Here is a 21,391-nt window from a genome sequence, read left to right as displayed (position 1 = left end):
CATTTTAAATGCACTACTAATACTACAAAATAGTAGGGGTGGGCGATATGACCTAAAATTAATATCACGGTATTTTTCATCTTTTGAACGGTGACGGTATAATATCACGGTATAACTTTTTTTTTTCACCAATAAAGAAATTTTCATTGATTTACTCCTTGATATTTATTCCTTTATAAGCAGTTATATATTACTGTATTCTAAATATAATTAGCCTATGTTTTATCCACAACTTTAAATGCTTTAATTTAGGCTATTTTGTAACAGCGCCACAGTTTAGCGCACCACCTAGAACACTCGGGAACCGCACCTGTGGCTGCACTGCTGCTTCGCGCTCAGTAAGGAATATAGGTAGTAATCTCTATGTGTCTGTCTGTCCGTTTGCATTTTGATTATTTCGAGAACTGTTCATCCAATCGACTTCACAAGGGAGTGCAGTGTCGCATTTGGTGCAATATAGACAGACACGCGAGACGCGACACGTTCAGAATTAATAGTAAACTACAGAACAGCGCGAGCGGGAAGCGGCGCACCTCACGCGAGCAGGGCGGCTATATTCTCCGAGAACGGACACTGCACTAGTGATATAAAACGCACACAGTCTGTTAATTAAGCAATACTTTTAAGGTAGTCTAATATTTTTCTGACTAACAAATTACTGACACAGTAAAGAGTAGATTTAAATAAAGAAAAACGAAATTTAAATAAAGAAAAAAACGAAATTTAAATACAGAAAAAATGAAATTTAAATAAAGAAAAACGAAATTTAAATAAAGAAAAACGAAATTTAAATAGGCCTAAAGAAAAACTAAATTTAAATAAAGAAAAAACGAAATTTAAATAAAGAAAAACTAAATTTAAATAAAGAAAAAAACGAAATTTAAATACAGAAAAAATGAAATTTAAATAAAGAAAAACGGAATTTAAATAAAGAAAAACGAAATTTAAATAAAGAAAAAACAAAATTTAAATAAAGAAAAACGAAATTTAAATAAAGAAAAAACGAAATTAAGTTTGCCTAAATTAAAAACGAGATTAATTTAGATTGATAATAACGGGTAAAAAGTCTAATACATTTTGTTTATTCTATTTTCCACAATGTCAAAGCAACAGCAGCAATACAAGCTCAGGCATGCACTTCGGTTCATACAAACTCCGCTGTTCTGCGCTCTAGCCAGAGAACACTCTTGTTGCAGGAACACTCAGGCGTCGGTTCTAGCATGCACGCGTTTTCCGCGTGGCTCGAGCCGCGCCTGAGACGCGTGTCTCACGCAGGCAGTGTGCAAACTCCAACCTTTTAACATGGGAGCCGAAATAAAAACAGACACCCAACGCAGCTGAGACTCTCACGCCAGCAGCCAGTGTGTCGCCGGCCTTATTCAAGCGCGAATGAGAACCGTTTCGCGGGGGATCACAGGTGTCAATAAAACAAAAACAAAAACGTTTTTTCGTTGTTGTTTTATAAATGCTCTGACAATTGTTTAATAAATGTTCAATCAAAATGCAAAACATCGCGTCTTTTTTTTATTTTATTTTTTTTTTTTTTTTTTTTTTAGTCGACTAATCGTTGTGCAGGACAGGACTTTGGTCGACTAAGCATTTCTTTGGTTGACTACAGCCCTAATGTAAATGCAGCCGTTCAAGGAACATAATTGATTTATTACGGTATTGACGGTATTAGAAAATCCATGTCGTGGCGCAATGTCACACCGGTGATGACTATGACACCGGTGTACCGCCCACCCCTACAAAATAGTACAGAAGTATGCGAGATGGGACACACCTTGCATTTTGAAAAATGCAGGCAGTTTTCTGGGGTAACACACAAAGATTATTTGCATACTGTGCCCAGTATACATATTGTACACTGCAGAAAAATCATTAGTATGATAGTATGCTATTGTGAACACAGCCTATAAAGTACACACACACACAGATTGTAAATCAAAAAGTCCCCGAAAAGTCATAACAGAGAACAGCCTGTCAAAATGTTTAATAAGTGTATGTCAGCACACAAATCCCTAGACTCACAAAAAACACTCGCACACAGGAAGAGGCAATAAACAAAATAACATTAAGCAACAGTTGAGTGACCCGCAGGATCAAGATGTCTGCCATAAACACATAAATCTAAAGACAAACACATTGAGCTGTTATCCTGAAAGTAAACAATCCTGACTATGGGTGTTCAGAGAGCAGGAGCCAGATCGAAGAATCAGCGTTATTTCAGTACGATTATGACAAAGCTCTGCTGAGTTTCAGTGACCTCTTAAGATTCAGCGTCTCTTTAGAAAATCCGTTGGTAATCTTGGAGTGAAATGCCGCGGTCAGCTGACCTGGGACCACATGGGCTCTTTGAAGTGTGAGGTGTCCAACGCACCGGGTTGTGTCATTATGGCCTGCTCTATTTTCCAATTAAGTCCAATCAGCACGCCGATTAATCATAACAAACCATGATCTCATGAGTGAGCCATTATTGTTCTTCAACGAGGTCAGTGCCACTCCTGTTTAGTCATTCCTCACTCCATCCGTGACCTCTCTGCGTTCAACCCCAGAATGCATCAGGACATTCTTGCAACAGCTCACGCTCCACTGGTTTGGATGAGATTAGGGAGCTGACGCAGAGCAGTCTCTGCAGCAGGAGGTCCCATCACGGCCCACCCGCCCCGTTCTGTGGTGGCCAGGGGTCAGAGGTCACGGTCAACCTGGCAGAAATCTAGAGGGTGTGAATGAGTGCCAGAAGTGTGTCAACGTTTGTGCGTGTTGAGGCAAGATGTTGTTAGCATTCCCTCTACCAAGGAAAAGATAAACACGCACAGAAGAGTGTTAACCCCTGTGTGTCAACTAAAATGCCTTTCCAGAGTTTGAGGTTATCAGCAAAAGGGAAGAGTTGAAACTGTGAGCAAAAGAGTAAGTCTTTGCAAGGGTGGACAAACGTGGGATGAGGATAGAACACAAACAAACAAAGGCCAAAAGGGAGTTAGGAGGAACATCCAGAACATTTAAGGGCCTGGAAGATGTCCATGCACCGTAGGCCAACATACGGAAAAGATTAATGGGTGGAATGAAAGATTTGAAGGTGAAAAAGCATAGAGCTTCAGTGACCCCTAGTGAACAACCCCTGACAGAGCAGGGTCATTCAGAACTGTTGCTCATCAACAAGATCTATTCACGCCAAGTGAACGCTGTGACAAGCCTTAAATCGAAACAATGTATCCCAATGGATCCTTGCATCAAAAGTCTTAAAAAATATTTGATTATAATGTAATAACCGGCTTTTTCATCTGAAACGCCTTTTCTATTCGGTTGATGTCACAAATCTCTCTTTTCAACCTTTCCTCTACAACAACCTGGCTCCTTTCTGCAATGTTACAGCCACTTTGAAAGGATAAAATGAAGTCCTGACTTTACATTGCTTCTCGTTTGAAAATAAAGTACAAGCTTTTTTGTAGGGACTGTACACTGTAAAAATACATCTTATATTTAGTTGACTGAACTATTTCATGTGGAAAAAGCTGCAAATACAAAAACATTAAATTAAGTTAACTTTTAGGCCATTCAGTATGAGCAACTTTTTTATATTTAAAAATATTAAACAGCAAGAACTTGACAATTGACAACTGACTTTGGCGATGTCAAGTTTGGTACAGAGGGTCAAACTAACAGGCTACTGAGCTTGTTCAGTTTGATCACTGATCAACCATAATCCCTTGAACTTGAATAATTTATGTTTTTGGTCAAAGCATGCAGACTTATGAGCACATGCAAATTTGTATTATTCAAAATTAATTATTTTTAATTCAAATTAATATATGTGTGTTTTGTTTTGTCACTATTAGGATGATTAGTGTTCCCTATATTAAGTCCTACACAATTGTTTTGGTGCAGAGAGGGAACTATGACCATCAGAGTTTGTGCAACTAACTGATACACAAGTTGAGCAAACTTTAATTGTTCAGTTGAAAGGTCTGCCAAAAATAAGAATGTTTCACATTAATAATGTACAATATTACTCCTCATTTTGATAATAATTTTAAATTCAAAATGATAACTTACTGATCTTTGAAGCATAAATTATGAATCATGGAAATTATTTTAATATGCTTACTGAAACGCAGACCAAATTTTTCCATAAGTTGAGTAAACTTAAAAAAAGACCTGAACTGTTTGCTAAAAAGTTTCAGAATTTTCTCAACTTCTGATTTTTTTTTTTTTGTGTGTGTAGTTGTGAATGGTACATAAAACAACTGAAGTCCCACCTGTTCTTTTTGGAGTGCTCATCTTTTCCCTTCTTCACCCCGAATATCCGTGTAATCAGAGTGCTGAACAGGAGAGTCGAGGAGTTCCTCACCTAGAAAGAGGACAGGATGGAGAAACTGATGTCAGAGCAAACCTTCCTTCCATGTAGATTTATCATTTGACCTTTGACAAATTGGTGCTTGAAATCTTAAAAATGTCTAAGGTCTATGCAATGATTTATTAGTCTGTCACAATTATATAGTCTAATGTCTTTGATCATCTTTAAATGGGGGCCTTTTTTTTTTTAAGCAAAAATATTGGTTAATACTGCACAGACTTAATTTCTTATTGTTCCCTATTTTACTTGTGAAGTTGTTTCTTACATAAGAGGCTTAAATTGATACCAAAAATGAAAACTCTCATAAATTTAAAGTGACATAGTTTTTAAGCTGCGGTCACATCTATCACTGTTCAGGAAATTGTTTGATAAAAAAAAAGTAATGGAAAAAGTGGAAAAAAATATATTTAGACAGTTTTTGATGCAAAAACACTTTTGAAGAAAATGGTTAGTTTACCCAAAAATATGAAATTCATTTACACACCCTTATGTTGTTCAAAATCTGTTAAGAATTTTTTTTTTTAGCACATAAATTAAATTATTCTGAAAAATGTCTCAGTGATTTGTGTGTTCATACAATGGAAGTCAATGAGCTTCAATGTTGTTTGGCTTCCAAAGTTCTTCATTTTCTTCTGTATTCCGCAGAAGAGAGAAATGCACAGAGTTTTGGAACAACATGAGGGTGAGCAAATGATGACAGAATTTTCATTTTTGAGTGAACTATCCATTTAAATGGACCTCAGGGGGGATTAATACATGACATGTATTTGACATGAGAAAGTAGTGAGTCAGAACACATGATGATGGCCCTCGAGACGATTACAGTGCAAACATTGGTCTTGCAGCTCAAGGGTGTACAAGAAAAACAAAGCCAACGGCACGCAGTCATAGGAAGCCAGATTTGCAGGGTCTGATGACATCTTGATTTCTAAGAACACTAAAAGGCCTTCAAATCACATTCTTATGTGGCCAAAGTAATGCTGTACACACCAAACTTCAAACCTCAGTGTTACCAGCTCATAACTTTGATCACATTTTTATGTCAGCTTAAGAAACATTGCTCACAGACTACAAGAAAACTGTGTGTTCTCTGTATCTGACTGCTGCATTGTGGGAAGGATTAAGCTTACTGTACTCTCCACAGTAAAGCCTGCTTGAGCTTGGGCTTGAGCTCTGCCATTAAGAGGGAAAACGGCAACAGAAGCAGATCTTTTGACATCCTGAGAGTATATGGAATAAATGGGAGGAGAAAAAGGACTCGAAAGGAATGAACTGATAAGAAAATGAAGTGAGGAGAGATGTAGACGTAAAGGCAGATAGACAGGTATGAGGGAGGAGAGCAAAGGAATGTGACCTAGAGTTGTCGCCACCATGACCTGTAGGAGCCGAGTCGCCCATGTGGAGGTGATCAAAGCAAGCAATCCAGGGCAACCGGCCAGGACCACCGCACAGCTGTGTGTGTGTGTGTGTGTGTGAACGCACGTACTGCCCCTGTCCCTTGTGTTCTCTTTCACTTTAATTATTAACCTGTCAGTGTCTCAGCAACTTCTATGGTCTGACAGGGTGGTGTACGTGAGAAACAGTGAACAAATGAGTGTGAGAAAGGCAAAGGAGATAAGTGACTCTATATACCTAGTGTATAACTACATACACAATATTCTCTTTATAAAGAAATTATATACCTTAAGCCTTCTCATAAAAAAGTGAAATATATTTAGTGCGTGCAATGCATGCGTATGTATGTACATCTGGATGGTTAAAGTTAAACAAATGTCATTATATTAGATACAAAATATCAAACCAAATGGCAACTGCAAACAAATTACTTTTTTTTTTTTACGATCCAACTGCTTCAGAGGGAGTATGCTACATTTTGTCTAGTTATCATCGTAGAAACAGATAAGGTTATAATATATATGTTGTGGTACTGAATTACTACCATATGCATAAACCATGTTATTTACATGACACTTCAAAAAGTAGCATTGTATTAAAGGGGTCCTTGATTATGATTTTACTTTTTTAACTTTAGTTAGTGTGTAATGTTGCTGTTTGAGCATAAACAACATCTGCAAAGTTACGACGCTCAAAGTTCAATGCAAAGAGAGATATTTTCTTTTACAGAAATTGCTTTTTAAGGACTACAAAAAACGGCTGGTAGGAACAACAATGAGCTTATTACCGGGTTGGTGACATCACAAACCCTAAAGTACAGTATCCCCGCCCACTGATTCAAGCACGACAAGTAGTTAGTAGGTAAATAACAGACGTGACGCTAATATTGGATCGAGCAACTAAGCAATAAACATGCCTTTGAAGACTGCAAAATGTTGTGCAGTGCCAGGTTGTGGAAAAACACAGTAGCTGCATTAGATTTGCAGAGAGCCTGAAATTTTAAAACGATGCTGTGCCTACTACATTAGATCCGACAGGAACGGTGCAACACATTTATGTAAGTAAAAAAGTTTTTACTGTGTCACTATTGCTTTATTACAGATCATTTGATATGTACGGATTATGTGTACATGGTCTAACCAAAATCACCAGTGACCAGTGATTTCTGGTATGTAATGATTCATGTAGGCCTACAGTCAGATGTTTGTGTCTCAAAATCGTTTATTGTCAGTTACCAGTAAGGTCGAAAATAATCTGTTATTTAAACTTTGATTAAATTATATATAGAAAGCGATCAAAGAACGCACCCTTTACAATCGCTGAAACTGTCAATCAAAAAGCGCCAGTGTTCTAGACTCTCGCCAAAACTCCAGTTAGAATCAATGAACCTCTTATTTATTTTGTGTTTTCACTGTTCATTTTGATGAAAGCATTCGTTAGTGTGCAGAAATCGAGTTGCATTAATGCGCTCAACATGTCTGTGATCGGCTACAATGCTCATCCACTGCAACCTTTCGTGCCACAATCTAAATATGATGCTATAGATCTAAATATAATGCTATAATCAACACTTTTCACGATTAGTAAACCTTGAGAACTGTAACAGTAAAAACATGCTAAAAGTTTTTGAGAGAATCCCACATGTAATACTAGCTATTGCATATGCAAAGATGTTAGCCAATCACAGCAGTGGGCGTTTACACTGAAGTCTCACAGCAGAAACGCCCCTTCAAACAGAGCGTTCAAATCAGAGGCTAATATCAGAAAAATGCCTTTTATTTCTAAATTATGACCATTTTTGGTGTAAAATATCATATTAACAATATAAGTGCATCCCAGGAAACATTATAAAATAATAAAATAATGCAGTTCATGACCCCTTTAACCAAAAATGTCCAAAAAAACCATGGAACTTCTTTTTTGTTGGTGAAGGAAATGACATAGACAGGAAATCAGAAAAGATAATTATTATTATACACTTACGGCCCACACAGGAGAAGTGAAACCTAGGATAGCAGCTTGCATGCCCTCTGACACAAACGGCACAATGTTCTCCCCCAGACGCGTATCTCGATACAAAGCCCTCAGGATGTTCAGAGCATGGACCTGTATGTGCGTGAAAACAATCAATTAATAAAATACCCATTTAATATGTCTGATCCTATTCATATTTTTCTCAGAGTAAAGCTAGTTTGTGTGTGTGTCCACCTGTGGCACAGTGCTGCTTTCAGTAGCTCCATCATTAGGCGGCATTGCCAATGCCGTCAGAGATCTCATGGTCATCTTCAGGAGTCCACAGCTGGATGATTTAGGCTCAGAAGACAGCAGGGCCTACACAGAGATGTATTACACTTATCGCTTACAATGGAAGATTAACAGGCAAGTTCCCACACCTTTGACATGGTTTGGAATGACATGAGGGCCAGTAAATAATGCCAGAATTTTCATTTTTGGATAAACTATCCTTTAAGCTGTATTTAAGACAGCAAATTCCTATGAGACTGGGACAGTGAATGAAAGCATGACAGTGGAAAAATGACTCACGGTATGTAACCGAATACAGTCTCTGGAGTTCTTTTGTCCCTGTGCCAAAGGGTGTGAAGACCACCTTTTCCGGGACATACCGCAGGAATGTGTGCTCATACCAAGGTGTTGAGTTTATCCATCATCTCTCTGTCTTATTCTTCCCTAAAACCCTCTCATTGTCTTGCGTTTCAGATCCAAACCCCATTTTTCCTTGACTTCAGTATTCAGCTATTTTGACCTTTCAGAGGACTGTCCACTGGGGAAGATCTCCATCATAAAAACTGTAAGGAATCAATTACCGATTCACAGATGTTCAGATAAAACTAATGAAACTGTGAAATCTACAGAGATTGTCAAATTATTGCATATTTGTAAAAGAACAAATGTTTTGAGGGTGCTATACATCAAAACTTTACACACATTAGTGGTAAATGTTAGGCTATGCTCAGACTGCAGGCAATAGTGGCCCAAATCAAATATTTTTTCTCATACAAGACCCAGATCTGTTTTGTTCATGACCAGTGTGAACCATATGGAATCTGATCTTTTTGAATCCAATTTGGGCCACTTCCATATGCGGTTCTTAATCAGATACAGGTCTGATGTTTTGCAATGCAACCTCAGTATAACCAGTCTGGTTATCAGAATGCATGCAACTTTTACGTCAGCACTCACCACTTTATTAGGTACACCTTGCTAGTACCATGTTGGGCGCTTTCAAAACTGCCTAAATTCTTTGTGGCATAGATTCAACAAGGTTCTGGAAACATTCCACAGAGATTTTTGTCCCTATTGCAAAACCATATCACGCAGTTGCTGCACATTTGTTGGCTGCACATTCATGATGCAAATCTCCAGTTCCACCACATCCCAAAGGTGCTCTAATGGATTGAGATCTGGAGACTGTGGAGGCCATTTGATTATAGTTAACTCACTGTCATATTCAAGAAACCCGTTTGAGATGATTTGATCTTTGTGACATGGTGCATTATTCTGCTGGAAGTAACCATCAGAGGATGGGGACACTGTGGTCATAAAGGTATGGACATGGTCAGCAACAATACTCAGGTAAGCTGTGGCATTTCAAACAATGCTTACCAAAGTGTGCCAAGAAAATATTCTCCACATCATTACACCACCAGCACAGCCTGAACCGTTGATACAAGGCAGGATGGATCCATGCTTTCATGGTGTTTAAGCCAAATTCTGATCCTAACATCTGAATGTTGCAGCAGGAATCGAGACTCATGAGACCAGGCAACGTTTTTCCAATCTTCTATTGTCCAATTTTGGTGAGCCCTTGGTGTAGCCTCAATTTCCTGTTCTTAGCTGACAGGAGTGGCACCCAGTGTGTTCTTCTGCTGTTGTTGTCTATTTGCTTCAAGGTTTGACGTGTTGTGCGCTCAGAGATGCTCTTCTGCAGACCTCGGTTAAAACGAGTGGTTATTTGAGTTACTTTTGCCTTTCTATCAGCTCGAACCAGTCTGGAAATTCTCCTCTGACCTCTGGCATCAACAAGGCATTTTTGCCCACAGAACTGACGCTCACTGGATAGTTCCTCTTTTTCTAATCATTCTCTGTGAACTGTGCGTGAAAATCCCAGTAGATCAGCAGTTTCTGAAATACTCTGACAGCCCGTCTGGCACCAACAACCATGGCACGTTCAAAGTCACTTAAATCACCTTACTTTCTTATTCTGATGCTCAGTCTTAACTTCAGCAGATCGTCTTGACCATGTCTACATGGCTAAATGCAACAAGTTGCTGCTATGTAATTGATTGATTGTGTTAACGAGCAGTTGAATAGATAGGTGCACCTAGTTTCACTGTCCACTTTATTAAACATACAATCTAAAAAGCAATTCAGGGGACCTGTAATCACAACTCAAAACTTTTTTTATTTTTTTAGTTTAGATGACATTATAATATTCATTACATTAACGTAATATTGTTTATAATTTAAACAAATTTCTGAGTTAATTTAATTATTTTTTTAAATTAAGTTGTCTTGATAACTTTGTAAATTGGGTAGTTGATTGTACTTCCTAGCATGCTTTGCATAGGACAGGATACAAGTTATTTATATACAAATAATTGTTTAGAGTATGCATGGATAAATTGTTCACAAAATCAATAACATCCATTTAGTAAATAACTAGGGTAAAAATGTATAATTTTATTTATTTATTTTTATCAATTTTTTTATTTAAAAAAAAAAAAGAAAAAAAAAAAACTATGTATTTATTGGGAATGTAAGGTGTTCATTTTTGGGGAAGAAATTGGTCATTGCTGTACATAGAGTACTAACCTGGATATAGAACGGTATTCCTGCACTGCGGCGGGTCGCACACAGTTTAGAGGAGGGGTCACTGGATTTTACTTCCTCAAGAACCTCCTTCAGCCAATGTGCTGGCAGCTGCTGGAGTGTAGCACTCCCACTCCTGACAGACACACACACACACACACACAGATTACAGACAAACCCACATAATAGCTTGTTGTGGAATTATGAACAAGACATTGGCTCCCATGACTGTGGTCCTCCAAGTTTATGTGGTTCCCAGTTTCTCTAAGACATTTTTGTTTACTTATTCTCAGATGTGAAATTATCCATGATTTTCAAATCAATCTGAAAATCAAATCACATCCAAATGTGATAAAGCAGAGACTATAAAAGAGAATTTGAACAGTCATTTGAGGAAAACGTCAAGCTAGAGCCAAGTTACATTAGAGCAGAAAAGTTGTGAAGATAAATATTGATTCTTTGTGGACTCTGTTGTTGTCAAGATCCAGTGTAGGAGCATATGACACTTTCAGATACAACAGTATGAGAATTACACATCACTTTTAGGTCCTATTAGCCCTGGGATATACACTACCGTTCAAAAGTTTGGAAAAAAAAACAAAAAAAGTTTATTCATGGATGCATTCAATTGATCAAAAGTGACAGTAAAGATATATAAAATCTTACAAAACATTTCTATTTCAAATAAATTCTGTTCTTATGAACGTTCTATTCAAAGAATCCTGAAAAATTGCATCACAGTTTACACAAAAACAAAGCAGCACAACATAATATTGATAATTATAAGAAATGTTTCCTAAGCACCAAATCAGAATATTAAAATGATTTCTGAAAGATCACGTGACATAAAAAAAATAAAAAATATTACTAACTTCAAACTTTTGAAAGTGACTAAAGCAAATGCTACAGTAAAATGATTTTTCAGCCGATTTCTTATTCACAAGGCTGTGATTAAGAAAATAAATCTTAAAAAGCTGCATGATTTGAGGAATCATTCATGTCTGTAGCACAAACAGAATGGGACGAGATACACAACAAAGTTCAATACTTCAGGTTAAGAGTTTATTCAAATCCCTATTCCAAAGTATGAGCAATAATAATAGAGATGCTTGCCTAAGCAAGCACTGTAATTACACTGCAAACCTCGGATGAATACACACACACAAACACATAGCAGGAGCTGCCCAAGCGTGTGCAGAACGCCCACTTTGAGAGCGGAGAAAAATGCGAGGCTCTCGTTATGAAAAGTACCGTTATACCAGACGCGCTGGACCGAGCAGGCCAGATCAAACAATCCAAACCACACAGCAAGCGCCCACGCATACACACACACCTCACTCAGTAATACACTACCCCAAACACAAGGCGATACCTTCAAAAGGCAGCCGATGAACGCCCTACAATCAACACCTCGTAACGGGCATAGCGGTTGCCGGTGGAGGCGTGTAATCACACAGCAATGCTTTTTCTCTAGAAGCACCTCTGAGACTCAATACAGACACAACTGTTAATACAGGCCGATCCACCACAAACACACACACTATTGCTTCCTCAGGGATTTCAAGAAAAGTTGGCATCTCAGGACTAATCATATGTTTGCACGCACATTTTTGGGTGTTTTGCACCTTATTGATAGGGATGCCAGAAAAATTACAGGAAATAATAGGGAAAAGAGACAAACCAGGCTTAAACCCAAATCACCCACTTTAGCACAACGTCTCAATGGCTATGCATAAACATATTTACTAAACGGGTCTGGCTTAATTATGGTATGTAATACCCACTTTCCAATCAATCAATTCCTTATGAATAAGTTTCATCCATTTTTACTCATTATCCTGTTTCACTTTGAAATAAGTCACAATAAGAAATACAATGAATTGTGAACAACATGGATTCAACTTCAATTCTAGTTTGTGATTCTTACATTCTTAGATATCCAGCCCAAAAACTCTCCAGTTTAATCCAGTTCAGTTTTTTACTTTCTCCTCTGCCCACTTAAAAGCCCACAATACACCTATGTTCCACCATTTCTCATAACCTGGAGAGATTGAGAACACTTTTAACATAGCAATTAACAGCAAAGACAAACTTGTGAAGAGCAAAAAAATAGTTGTTGAGATTTATATAGCACACAATAACCGAACATGCTTTCAAATTTAAGTTGTACATCTTGATAATGTAAGGGAGTCACTTATGTTATTGTCAACCGAGAACACTCCCTTTTATAACCAAACTGAGTATGCATGTATGTATGTATGTATATATATATATATATATATATATATATATATATATATATATATATATGTATATGTATATGTATATGTATATGTATATATATATATATATATATATATATATATATATATATATATATATATATATATATATATATATATATATGTATATATATATGTATATATATATATATGTATGTATATGTATGTATATGTATATATATGTATTGTATATATATATATATGTGTGTATGTATGTATGTATGTGTATATATATATATATGTATATGTATATATGTATATATATATATATATATATATATATATATATATATATATATATATATATATATATATATATATATATACACACATACTCACCTAAAGGATTATTAGGAACACCATACTAATACTGTGTTTGACCCCCTTTCGCCTTCAGAACTGCCTTAATTCTACGTGGCATTGATTCAACAAGGTGCTGAAAGCATTCTTTAGAAATGTTGGCCCATATTGATAGGATAGCATCTTCCAGTTGATGGAGATTTGTTGGATGCACATCCAGGGCACGAAGCTCCCGTTCCACCACATCCCAAAGATGCTCTATTGGGTTGAGATCTGGTGACTGTGGGGGCCATTTTAGTACAGTGAACTCATTGTCATGTTCAAGAAACCAATTTGAAATGATTCGAGCTTTGTGACATGGTGCATTATCCTGCTGGAAGTAGCCATCAGAGGATGGGTACATGGTGGTCATAAAGGGATGGACATGGTCAGAAACAATGCTCAGGTAGGCCGTGGCATGCCCAATTGGCACTAAGGGGCCTAAAGTGTGCCAAGAAAACATCCCCCACACCATTACACCACCACCACCAGCCTGCACAGTGGTAACAAGGCATGATGGATCCATGTTCTCATTCTGTTTACGCCAAATTCTGACTCTACCATCTGAATGTCTCAACAGAAATCGAGACTCATCAGACCAGGCAACATTTTTCCAGTCTTCAACGGTCCAATTTTGGTGAGCTTGTGCAAATTGTAGCCTCTTTTTCCTATTTGTAGTGGAGATGAGTGGTACCCGGTGGGGTCTTCTGCTGTTGTAGCCCATCCGCCTCAAGGTTGTGCGTGTTGTGGCTTCACAAATGCTTTGCTGCATACCTCGGTTGTAACGAGTGGTTATTTCAGTCAAAGTTGCTCTTCTATCAGCTTGAATCAGTCGGCCCATTCTCCTATGACCTCTAGCATCAACAAGGCATTTTCGCCCACAGGACTGCCGCATACTGGATGTTTTTCCCTTTTCACACCATTCTTTGTAAACCCTAGAAATGGTTGTGCGCAGACCGGCCCGTCTGGCACCAACAACCATGCCACGCTCAAAATTGCTTAAATCACCTTTCTTTCCCATTCTGACATTCAGTTTGGAGTTCAGGAGACTGTCTTGACCAGGACCACACCCCTAAATGCATTGAAGCAACTGCCATGTGATTGGTTGATTAAATAATTGCATTAATGAGAAATTGAACAGGTGTTCCTAATAATCCTTTAGGTGAGTGTATATATATATATATATATATATATATATATATATATATATTGTTTTTTTATCAAGTCAAAATTAAGTCAAATTTCTATAGCACATTTAAAAGCAACAGAGTTGCGCCTAAGTGCTGTACAACAAAACGTTGAGCATATAAAAAGAAATCATTAAAGGAAAACATGCAGCGTACGTATAAACACATTAAATAAAATACAATTAGAAAACGTCAACATAAAACTCTTAAACTACTCCTAATCAAAAGCCAGAGAGTACAAATAAGATTTACGAGCCGATTTAAAACTGGCTAGTGAAGGAGCAAACCTCACATTTATAGGCAAACTGATCCAAAGTTTAGGTGCTGCAGAAGAGAAGGCCCGACCACCCTTAGTTTTACAGCGAAAATGTGGGACAGTTAAGAGAAGCTGATTACTAGACCTAAGTGTTCTTTGGGGAGAGTAAGGAATCAGAAGGTCACTAATGTATTTTGGTGCGACACCAGATAAAGCCTTGTACACAAAAACTTCAATTTTAAAATCAATTCTACACTTTATAGGAAGCCAAATGTAAAGTCGCTAAAATGGGAGAAATGTGGCGAAGAAGAAAACTTCCCAATGCTCACTGAGAAGGTTCTGTCGTTGAGGTGAGTCTCTTTGTCTTTGAACTGCAGGGCAACACCCTGAATACCCACCACCCTTTCCAACCGATGTAACAGAATACTAGGGATGGGAATTGAAAACCGGTTCCACTCGAGAAGTTTCTAAGTTTTATGAACCATCGATATTGTATGCCCTTGACATTAACGAGTCCTCTTATTGATGCTCCTGCTCCGAGTCCCAGCCATATATACAGACCGTGAACTCACAAATGTCCTTTTTGTCCTATATCACATACCATAGCGCGGCGTCCTACGCATCTGTGCAGCGATTTGAGCAAAGGAGGGAATTACGGAGTGGAAGAGACGATCTAAAGCTTGGCTTTATTTTACTAAACAAGACAAAAATGATGCCATTTGCAATAACTGCAAGGCTGTTATTTCGTGTAAGGGTGCAAAATACAAGCAACATAAACATATCTACCCATGGTACTAAATTGCAGGGCAGGAATGCCTTGTTTTTGATCCGCTGCGTACAACTGCCCAAGCTAGCAGCACCGTAACCTCCGTTGAACAGGGTAATGTAATGTTAAATATCACTGGCGTGCGTCTTACAAATAACAGGCATATTCTACGAAAACATTGTATTATGTATAACTATTCCATCCCTGTTTTTATAGAGAATAGTTTTAATTCTATATTAGGAAGAAGAGTTTCTGACCTGTATGCTTGTGTTTACAGAAGATTTTATTTATTTATTTTGTAAATCTTATTTATTATTCAAGTGTAAGCTTTAAAACAAATAAAACCACTTGTTTTTTTGCCAAAAAAGCATATTACTACTTTTTTCCACACAGTGCTACCAGGAATCGATAAAAGAATCGTATTGATAAGCAGAATTGTCAGTGGCATTGATATTGATAAAATCTTATCAATTCCCATCCCTACAGAATACTATGATCAGTTGTAACGAAATGCAGCGCTTAAATCCAATATTAATAACTTTATCACTTCTAATAGACCAGACAACAGCTATGAGTTTTATTTTAGTATTATTTACTTTTTACTGTTATTACTTACTATTTGTTACAGCCCTATCTTCCACTTTTCATCAGAATGTGATTGGCAAGAGATGTCAATTTATGGGTGGAGAGTATACAAGTTTGTAGTAATCTGCTCACCAGTACTTCTTCCTCTGGTGGAACGTAGTTCTCCAGAGAAGTCTTTTGCTTCAACTCTTTTTCTTTAAGTTTGTTCATTATTTATCAACATTCATCAACCCATTTGATTATTATTTTCTCTTTATTGTTTAAATCCCTAGACATGGTATTATATATCATTAGATCTTTAAATAATCATTAATTTAGAAATAGATCATTTTCTGCATAAATAAATCATCTTGCAATTCAAACATGATATGTGATGGTCGAGAACGAGCTGCCATTCATGTATGTATTTATGCATACAATGAATGAATACAATGTCAATGTATTTGGTCTTGGCGGAATACATCTGCTACACTGATGCTACTGCAGAGCAAGTACCGAGACTTGCTACTGCGAATACCTTCACAGATATGCTGTGAGCATGTAAGACATGCTGCTGCTGCTACACATGTAACAGACATGATTTAACCCTGTAGCAGATCTATACAGGTGGAGTTGGGGAAGGGGGAGGGTTCTGAAAGCGCACTGCAGACTGAAACAGCAAACAGTGCCAAGTATTTGAATGTTTGAGCAGTAAGCTCTTTGGCACCTGCTGCAACAGCAATCAATCAGCTGTGTTATGAAGATAACGACATGATTGCTACCAATAAGTTAAAGACCTATTAGCCTGCACCATTCAGAGTTTCATGCCAGAACTATGTAATACTGCAACAAACTAAACCAAAAATATAAATGTAACATTTCTAATTTATTTGAGCTATTTCAATGTATTTTTAAAGGAACACTCCACCGTTTTTTGAAAAAGGGCTTATTCACCTCCTTTCCCACATTTAGATAGGTGGGCAAATGCATTTTTGTCTCAGTGCATGCGTTGTTTTAGTTTGACAGGGTCGACGCTAGCTTAGCTTAGCACAATGAATGGAATCCTTTGTTGTCAGCTAGCATGGCCTGAGTAAAAGTGATAAAAAAATTTTTTTAAAAACCCCACCTAATTACTTCTTGTGGCCTGCATATTCACGAGTACAAATAGCGATGCAGATTAACACTAGGCGATTTCCTAGGCAGATATTGACTTGGGACTATATTAGGGGGAAGCACAGGCGAAGCACTGCTGCTTAGGCGAAGCACTGCTACTTAGGCGCAGAGATATCACGCAACACATGAAATGTGAATATGTGGTATAATATGTGAATGTGAATACAGGTATAATATGGGTCGATCTATACATGCGTCATGTTTAAAATAATCACTTACTCTGTGGACAGTTGTCCATTTGGTCCATTCGGCGTGGGGCTTTTTTTCCAGTTCACTTTATCACACCGGGAAAAAAAATAGAGTAAAAGTTACTGCAGGATGGATCAACGCCATGAAATCCTCGGTAGCTGTGACAACTGCGGGCACGCTCATCTTGATCTGACGCGCTGAGCCTGGTCATCGATGGCAGTAACTTGTCCCACTCTCCACAGCACAGACACTATTTCAGTCGGGATAGATTGGCATATTCCCCCCACATTCACACCACCAGTCCACCAGTGTTGGCTCTCATCCTCACGTCCTCAGGCTGTTGAGCGATCGCAACCTCCTCCTCCTGTCATTCTATTTCCAAAGCGCGCAGCTCCTCTTCTGAAAACTCAGGTATAGTTCTGGCTCTGGCTCTTGACTGTCTGAGAAGTCACCCTCTTCGTCTCTCACAAAATTGTTCATTGCCATTCATGTACTGTAGGAAAAATAGCCAGCTACTATTCACGCCGGTATGCTGACGGAAGTCGTGGGATTTCATGTGTTGCGTGATATCTCTGCGCCCAAGTAGCAGTGCTTCGCCTGTGCTTTCCCCTAATATAGTCCCAAGTCAATATCTGCCTGGGAAATCGCCTAGTGTTAATCTGCATCGCTATTTGTATTCGTTGTGAATACGCAGGCCACAAGAAGTAATTAGGTGGGTTTTTTATCACTTTTACTCAGGACATGCTAGCTGGCAACAGAGGATTCCATTCATTTAGCTAAGCTAAGCTAGCGCCAACCCTGTCAAACTAAAACAACGCATGCACTGAGACAAAAATGCATTTGCCCACCTATCTAAATGTAGGAAAGAAGGTGAATAAGCCCTATTTTAAAAAACGGTGGAGTGTTCCTTTAATAGTTTTTGTTTTAATTAACGATAGCAACACTATGACTGTTTTTATTTCATGGAAACAAAAAAAGAGAACTGCAGAGGTTAATTAAATTTACAAGAGGCTCCCTCAGCAACTCCACAACAGCAGAACCGATCTAATGTTCTATTCATGTCACTGTTGTAAAAGCGAGCGAGTCAATTTCCTTAACTTCTGCGCAGTGGCCACATTCCAAAGCTCATTAAATCTCACATTTCCAGATGTTAAAAGTTTTCAAACTTCCTGATTATTTGAAGCTTGTTTTTCATCCAGCAGCTGAGAGGTAGCAGGGATGGAGGGGGCTGGACTCATTCAGGTATGAAACGTGGTTGCCAAGCACAACATTAGAGGCTCTGGTGTAGCAGTCCTCATGACTCCCTCATCTAAAGATGCACACTTAGGTGTCTGAGGCCTTTGGGCTGAAAACATCTTGAATTTGTGTAATGACAAGGGAGCTATTTTACTGGACGGCAAGTTGACAAGTCAGTATGTGCGTTTTCATCATTATTATATAATTGTTGGGGTCAGTCAAGCAATCTGATAGAGTTTGATCTCTCACCTGCAAAGCATCTCAGTGAGCCGAACAAATCCCACATAGGCCAGTTCAAACGCCCCCCTGTGACGAGACTGCAGCAGCTGCTCCCGAAAGTACTTCCCCACACCTTCCACCTGAGAGAAACAGACAGACAGATTGACAAAATGGATATGTGAAGACACTTCAAATTAAAAAGTTTACACTCAAATTAAAAAGTTTTCATTTAGTGCATACCGCCAAAATAAAATTTAGTAGACATCAAAAATAAAATCTAGATGGACTGGTCCAACTTGTATTCTTATGGGTTCAAAACACTTCACTCAGGCATTCACTTAACTCCATATTAATGTCTATGTATTTAGAATGCAATGACATTACATATACAGCAGTGGCCAAAAGTGATGCCCGACCTAGGAAAATTCCCTTCTTTTCACTTCAAACTTATAAAATTTTTTTTTCCTATTTTGTATGCATGATGTGAAGTTGTGCTTTGAGTATAAAACTAATGTATGTGTTTCATTTGACATGATGCAATGACACATACCAAGCTTGCAGTCATTATTCCCAGTCTTTAATTCAATAAATCACTATGTGGCCAGTATTAGCTATAATATTAGATGTTATTTTGGAAGGAGCTGTTCCTGCAACCATATTATTGAAATGGCTAAATCTGATCGATCGTTTTTGGATATTGCTCACATGCAAGATGTGAATGGTCACAAAGTCCACAAAGCACAGTGACACCACTACCATGCAGAATGAAAGTGCTGTGGCTGGTCAGGGAAGACCAGGGAGTTTTGACAGGAGGATGAAAATAAACTGAATGTGGGACCACCTCAAAACAGCTTCTATAGACCTGGATGAGATTTTGAGGAACCTCCCATTTCATTTTGAACTTTATCCAACAGCTACAAGAGGCTGGATTGAGGTTGTGTACCAGTAAAGAAACCATTTATTAGTTGTATCTACTGCAAAAAAAACACCTTGCATTTGCCAAAGAACATATGGACTGAAGTGTGGAAGATTGGAGAAATGTTCTGCAGTCCAACAAGTCAAAACAACCTAGCATTGGATGGTGTCAGGTGTGTTCATAGGAGAAACTGGAGTGATTTAATGCCAAATGCAATCGTGGTGCAATCGTTAAAGGATTAGTTCACTTTTAAAAAAACTTTTGCTGATAATTTACTCACCCCCATGTCATCCAAGATGTCCATGTCTTTCTTTCTTCAGTCGAAAAGAAATTAAGGTTTTTGATGAAAACATTCCAGGATTTTTCTCCATATAATGGACTTCAATGGGCCCCAAACGGTTCAAGGTCCAAATGACAGTTTCAGTGCAGCTTCAAAGGGCTTTAAACGATACCAGACGATGAATAAGGGTCTTATCTAGCGAAACGATCGGTCATTTAAAAAATAAATACAAAAATTTAAGTTTTATAAGCACAAATGCTCGCCTTGCTCTGTTCTGTGATGCGCGTTCGTGACGTCACGTAATACGCAATTACGTTGAAAAGGTCACGCTTGATGTAGGCGGAAGTACCGAGTCAGTTTTTACAAATGTGCGGAAGGAGGACCATATACACATATTCAAATGTCTTTGTGTCAGTTTATCGTTTAAAATGCCCATTTCGTGTGCGTATCCTGGGTGTTTTAATATTAAAAAGCCTAAAAGAAAATTTTCGTCAGGACAGAAAAGCGTGACCTTTTCAACGTAATTGTGTATTACATGACGTCACGAACGTGCATCAGAGAACAGAGCAAGGTGAGCATTTGTGCTTATAAAACTTAAACTTTTTTATTTATTTTTGAAATGACCGATCGTTTCGCTAGATAAGACCCTTATTCATCGTCTGGTATCGTTTAAAGCCCTTTGAAGCTGCACTGAAACTGTCATTTGGACCTTGAACCGTTTGGGGCCCATTGAAGTCCATTATATGGAGAAATGTTTTCATCAAAAACCTTAATTTCTTTTCGACTGAAGAAAGAAAGACATGGACATCTTGGATGACATGGGGGTGAGTAAATTATCAGCAAAAGTTTTTTTAAAAGTGAACTAATCCTTTAAGCACGGCAGGGGAAACAACATTATTATCCACAATGATAACGATCCCAAACACACCAGGATTGCAACAAAGTTGCATGCAATAAATACTCAGTTGTATTTTTTTTACCACAATCCAAATAGCCCCCTCATTTTATTTCCGAATGGCAAACATTCCTGCTAACAAATAAGCTTGGTAAAATAGATACTGTACTGTACATGTCAGCCTCTGCTCCCAAATCAACAAAATAGCTCAACAAAACAGTAGTTAAGGAGCAACTGTTTACTCTAAACGACTTTATTTAGCCAGACACTTCCTATTTGCAACTTCACCCGCAAATCCCCCTCCCCCACCCAACCCCAAAACCACCACCACCAAACTTTGCTTACGCTCCACGTGCACCGAGAAATTTCCCAACAGGACCAGCTAATTACTGTCAGGGTCAGTGACCTAAATAGCAGCTTTTCCTGCATGTCTAACACTAAGAGGGGTTAACGAGGTCTAATGTTGTTGGTCTTGATTCCAATAACTGAAATTCTGGTTAAATAACT

General features: G+C 38.1%; 1 protein-coding gene across 4 annotated transcripts in view; it reads right to left on the bottom strand.

Moving 5' to 3' along the window:
• The window catches only part of thada (THADA armadillo repeat containing), a 112,935-nt gene that overhangs the window by 69,798 nt on the left and 21,746 nt on the right, over window positions 1–21,391 (bottom strand). For all 4 annotated transcript variants that reach the window (XM_084093712.1, XM_084093713.1, XM_084093714.1 and 1 more), the window contains 5 exons: window positions 18,824–18,933; window positions 10,586–10,718; window positions 7,961–8,083; window positions 7,736–7,858; window positions 4,260–4,351 (listed from right to left, as the gene is read on the bottom strand). In XM_084093712.1, the coding sequence (XP_083949838.1) occupies window positions 4,260–4,351; window positions 7,736–7,858; window positions 7,961–8,083; window positions 10,586–10,718; window positions 18,824–18,933 (581 nt within the window). The remainder of the gene's footprint in view (window positions 1–4,259; window positions 4,352–7,735; window positions 7,859–7,960; window positions 8,084–10,585; window positions 10,719–18,823; window positions 18,934–21,391) is intronic.

Source organism: Abramis brama, assembly GCF_963993115.1.
Source record: "Abramis brama genome assembly, chromosome: 19".
In the NCBI taxonomy this organism is placed as follows: domain Eukaryota; kingdom Metazoa; phylum Chordata; class Actinopteri; order Cypriniformes; family Leuciscidae; genus Abramis; species Abramis brama.
This window is presented reverse-complemented; position numbering and strand designations above follow the sequence as displayed.